The sequence below is a fragment of the Pteropus vampyrus genome, unplaced genomic scaffold (genome assembly GCF_000151845.1).
Source record: "Pteropus vampyrus isolate Shadow unplaced genomic scaffold, Pvam_2.0 Scaffold72, whole genome shotgun sequence".
NCBI classification, from domain to species: domain Eukaryota; kingdom Metazoa; phylum Chordata; class Mammalia; order Chiroptera; family Pteropodidae; genus Pteropus; species Pteropus vampyrus.
In genome coordinates, this window is record NW_011888853.1 from 4,453,755 (window position 1) to 4,458,754 (window position 5,000).

General features: G+C 62.8%; 1 protein-coding gene across 1 annotated transcript in view; it reads left to right on the plus strand.

Moving 5' to 3' along the window:
• The first annotated feature begins 580 nt into the window (after nucleotides 1-580).
• Nucleotides 581-5,000, plus strand: part of C1QTNF1 (C1q and TNF related 1) — a 17,536-nt gene continuing 13,116 nt past the window's right edge. Inside the window, exon 1 of the mRNA XM_023531636.1 lies at nucleotides 581-1,116. Within this exon, the coding sequence (XP_023387404.1) occupies nucleotides 756-1,116 (361 nt within the window). The 5' untranslated portion in view covers nucleotides 581-755. The remainder of the gene's footprint in view (nucleotides 1,117-5,000) is intronic.

Genomic DNA, 5,000 nt, shown 5'->3' on the forward strand with positions numbered 1-5,000 from the left:
TCATCACGCAGAGTTTGCTCCTCCGGCCAGATTGCTCCTTCCTTTCTCGTGATATGATAAGGTTCCAGAACAAGCCGGTCTGGCTCAGAGTGTGGGGACCAGCCTGGGGCTGCTCATCGGGTGTGAGCGGGGGCCAAGGGACTCGTTTAGAAAGAACTTTCGTGTAAGATGGAGAAAATGCCCCATTCCCAGAACAAGGAATGAGACAGACAAGGGCCGAAGTCCCTGCTCGCCCCACCTCTGCTTCTCACTGTCCCCTGGAAAATCTTCCCCAAACAGAGGTTCCCAGCCTTTGGCTCACGAAGCTACCTAAGAATCTGACCAAAGCGAGAGACCATCGCTGCCCCAAATGCACATGCGCACGCACGTGGGCACACGATTTCTCATTCTGGTTTGGGGGTTCACAGCTTTCCCCAAACCCGTCCGAGGTCCCCAGACCCCAGGTGGAGATCCTGATGGATGTCTCAAGTCTGCCACCATCTGGGGACTTGCTCCCACGAAGTTGGCTACAGGTGCCCTTCTGCCCTTTAAATCCCATCCCCACCACCCCCAAGCAACTTGGGGTTCCCAAGGCTCCTCCTCGTCCTGGGCTCTCAGCCGCCCCCACCTCTGGGCAGACTTCCAGACATTCGGAGCGGCCACCCCGGTCCCAGCCTGGGCCGGCCCCCGGGGTGGCCGGGGGGAGGGCAGCGCTGGCCTTCCCTGCCCGCGGGCACACACACAGTTAATCCTCAGCGGCTGCTGTTTGGATAAAAATGTGCTGGGAGCATTCGAGGGAGGCTCGCGGCCGCTCACATCTGGCTGGGGTTCGCGCTCTGCGCTCGGTCCCTCTTTCCTCGGCCTTCCCTTACTTTGGAGAAACCGCGTTTCCGCTTCTGGCCAGAGAGACCTCGGAGCCGAGGAGATCAAGGTGCCCGGAAGGGACCGGCCGCTGCCCACGCCGGCCGCCCCCCTCTGCACCGCCTTCCCGGAGGACTTTCTCGGTCTTCCCCGCTCTCTCCTCCGACAAGTCTCTCCTTCCCCCGACCTGGCCCGGAGGACGCCCCGCTGCCGGGAGATGCTCTAAGAGGCGGTGCAGGGAGAGCCCGGAGGCCGTGGGGAGGACGCCGGCTGGAGGTAGGTGGCCGGGCGGTGACACAGCCGCCGGGCGGGCGGGACCCAGCGGTGTCCTGGCTCCGTCCCGTGCACGGTGGAGCCAGCGGACACCTTAGCTGCCGCCGGGCGGGGCGGGGAGCCAGGGGGAGGGGCCCGGGCGGCGGTTGTGGGAAGGGGCAGAGGAGCAGCGGAGGGGCCAAGGTGCCCATCCCTGCGACCCCCTTCTCCAGCGGAGGCGCCAGGGAGGCCGGTCCCCGACGCCTCTGTGACCTGGGAGCGGGGGTCAGGAACAGCTGGGCCTCCTCCCGTGTTTCGTGCGGTGCTGACCTTGCTCCACTCTTCCCTGGTGCTTTTCTGAGAGGGGGAAGGAAAAGTCCCCTCTGCACCTCTGGGGAGCCCCCACCCCGATACCGCCCGGACCACCTGCGAGCCAGGTCCGTCCAGGCCCCTGTGGCTGGCTTGGCCCCCCGCACGGAACAGGAAATGCTGACTTGGGCCCTGGTATCTAATGGCCTTGGTGTTCCTGAAGGGGATCCGGCCTGGATAAGGAAGAAAATGACCCTTTCCTGGGGACCCTCCTAGTGGCCCACACTGCTGAGAGTGACCCTCTGGTCTGGGGCCGAGCCCCTGGACTGCCCACGCCTCTCTGTGTGGACACCCCACATACCACCCAGCTCTTCCAGGCATGTCCACGTCGTGGGTATGTCCCCCGCCTGTCCTGGTGACCTATACCGTGTTCGCCATGCCAGCCCCCAGGCAACTCCTGCCATGGGCCCTCCCGGGCCCTCGGGGTACTCTGGAAGAGACAGAGAGAGCCGCCCCCTGGGACTTGCTCTATGTCACTCAGTGTCTGAGGGTGGAGCCCCCTCCTTCCAGGCTCTGAACATGAGGAAAATCCTGAGGAAGGGAGTTTTCTCAACTGCCAGCTACATCCTGGGTCCCCGGGGGGAGGATGTGAGGTCCTCAGAGGCTGCTGGCCTTCGCTTTTTATAGTGCGGGAAAGCTCACAGCCGGCCCCATGTGCAAGGTCACAAACAGATGCACTCGACCACTGTGCTATGGGGAGGCTTGCTGTGGCCAGGACGCTCTTTCTTTCTGACGCCTGCTCAATGCTCCCGCAGACGAGAGAGGAGGGACACAGCGCAGGTGAAGGGACATGGGGGGGGCACAAGGTTGAGTGGTCCCCCCCACTCTGCCTCTCGACCTGAGAGCTGAGTGGCACCTAGCCACGGATGTGTGTGCGTGCGTGTCTGTGTGCGCACGTACGTGTGTGCGTGCGCGCACGTTACATGCACGACCGGCCCCAACCAAAACATTATTTCTCGACAATTCTATCAATGGCACTTTCAGCCCTTAAAAGCTTGTAGAGGGTCAGAGGCAGTAGATGGAGGACCTGAGACTCAGCCCTGCGTCTCTGTGCCCAGAGAGGGGATGTGCCTCGCTCGAGAACGCACAGCTCTCCACGCTGAGGCCGGAGCCGCGAGTTTCTCACGTTCCCACGTTTTCACTTCCCAGTTGCCCACAGGGAAAGGCCATGTTCTGTTCCCCAGGGACGTCCGCCCTCCGCTCCTGCCTCTTTCTCCTCCTCCCCCCATCTCAGTCTCTGCGATGCAAGGAAGGTGCTCGCGAGCATCAGGCCAGGGGCACGGAGACCCCCAGCAGGTCCTGGGGGGCCCCGCTCGCCAGAGGGCCAATGAGACACGGGTGGGGGCTGAGAAGGCCGACGTGGCCCCAAGGCCGACGTGGCACGGGCGCCTCGCTTCCGGGACAGAAGCTGCCTATGCAGGACACCCAGCACAGCGTGAATTTTTGGGACATGCTTCTTTCTCTTGTTCTTCCTGGTGCCTCTCGCCCTCGGCCCCCCCAGCCGTAATTAGCATGACTCACAAACCAAATATTCTGGCATTGAACTTCACCCATCAAAACAAAGATGAAAAGAATTTCGTAGATACAGTTGTGCTGCTGGGCGTCTTCCCTTGAACATGAAGTTGCCACTGCACTTCTGTCTTCCAGGGCTGGCCCCTTCTGCATGTCTCTGGTCCTAGAGCTGGGGGCGGCCGAGGCTCTGGAGCCTTGGGGGAGGGGAGGGGGTGACGACTCAGGAAGAATAGAAAGGTCCCAGGTCCCTAGCTCTGCTGACTGACTGCCTGGGGCGACTCTGCCTGCCATCCACCCGAGAAAGAAGCCGGCCTTTCGGCAGCAGCCTCATTGCCCCGCCCTGGGAACCCAGAGACATTTCATTGGGGGTGATGGCCCTCCGGGGCGCTGCACCTTGGTGGCTTAACCACTGTGTGGGCCGAGGGTTATTATATTTTTCCTGTTTCTACCGGCTGAGATCGACTTAAAGTCAAATGAGACAAGGCGGCTCCCTGGACAAGATCCCCGGGCATCTCCCTGACCCCTCCACAGCGAGGAACCCTCTGCCCAGTTAGAGACCCACTGAAGCCTGTACAAAGTGCTTCCTTTCACAGTGCGGCCCAGAGAGCGGGTCCCATGAGGCCCGGGAGTGGGGATTCCCGGGGTCCTGCCCAGGGCTCTGTGCTGGGGTCCACAGATGTGCAGAAGTGGGGAGCACTGGTTCCTTCTCTCCTCCCCGAGCCTCACAGCGAAACTCCTGTGGATGCAGCCCGTGCCCTCTGACCCTCGTCTTCCTGCCTCTCGGGGACGGGCTCGGTGATGTGAGCAGGAGCGTGGGCCTTCGAGCCCTGTGGAGGACATTTCATCTGTGGGTCCTCATCGAGGCCACAGCTGAGAAGCACCTGTGACATGGGAGACGTGTGGCTCCCGGCACCCTGCTACGCGTCTCAGTCTTACCTGTGCTCGCCTTCCAGACCTGGGCTCAAGTCAGGGTGGCTGTGGGCAAGGGCACTGGACACTGGAGGCCCCCAGGGGTGTCCGTGGCCTGCCTTGGGGGCCCCTGGAATCAACCCCTTCTCCAGTTGTGGACGGGACTGGCACAGTCCTACTGAGGCGTCTGCCCTGTCCGGGACGGCTGTCGGGACGGCTGTGGGCCGGGCTGGGCTGGTGTCTGACCATCTCTCTGGCTCATGCAGGAATTTTCCTTGAAACCAGACAGCCGAGCAGGAGGCTGCAGGCAGGGAAGACGGGAAGACAGGCAGACAGGCGGGTGGGCAGCGGGGGAGGTGGGGGCATGGCGAAAGCAGGTTCTCGGGGCCTCGTGCTGGGTCCAGTGATGCTGCCGGCCACTGGTAAAGCCACACTTGGTGGAATGTCCCAAAGCCTTCTTCTTGGGTTGCACTCCCACCTCAAGTGGGGACACCTGGTTACCAGCCACCCCCTGCCCTGGGAAGCCGTCAGCCCTGGTGGACTTGCAGGCGGTGCGGGCGGGAAGTCAGGCGGGGTTGGGCCCTGTGAACCTGCTCTGCGGGCTTCTGGGGCTGTCAGAGTTGGGGACTGGGCTATGGTTGGAGATGTGAGGGCCCTTTCTCTTTGTGAAGAGTCTCAAGTGGGTTCTGGTGAGGGAGGGGTGGGTCTGGGCGGGTTTGGGGGTGGCCTGGAACTCCCCTCCCCCAGGAAGGTGCAGCTGTGAGAGCAGGACCCCAGTTCTGCAAGTTGGCGTAGGTCCTGGCTGCAGGAGACTCTGAGGAAGACACTTGCGGGCCGGGCAGAGCCAGGCCGGGCCGCTGGGGAGATGGGCCGGGGTCCGGCGCTTGTCCTCTGCCTTTCTGTCCCTTCTGTCCTCCCCTCCCGTGTTCTCCTGCAGGGCCCCCTCCAGGGGGTGCACCTAAGCAGACCCCCAGGCCGTGTCCCCACTGGCTTACCCAGCAGAGGGCGCTGCCACCGTCACACCATGCGGACGACCCCCCCTTCCTTCAGAGTTCACTAATTTAGGTTTCTCTGCACCCCGCAAAAGCAGTACCCCCCAAAACGCACATTCAGTAGCC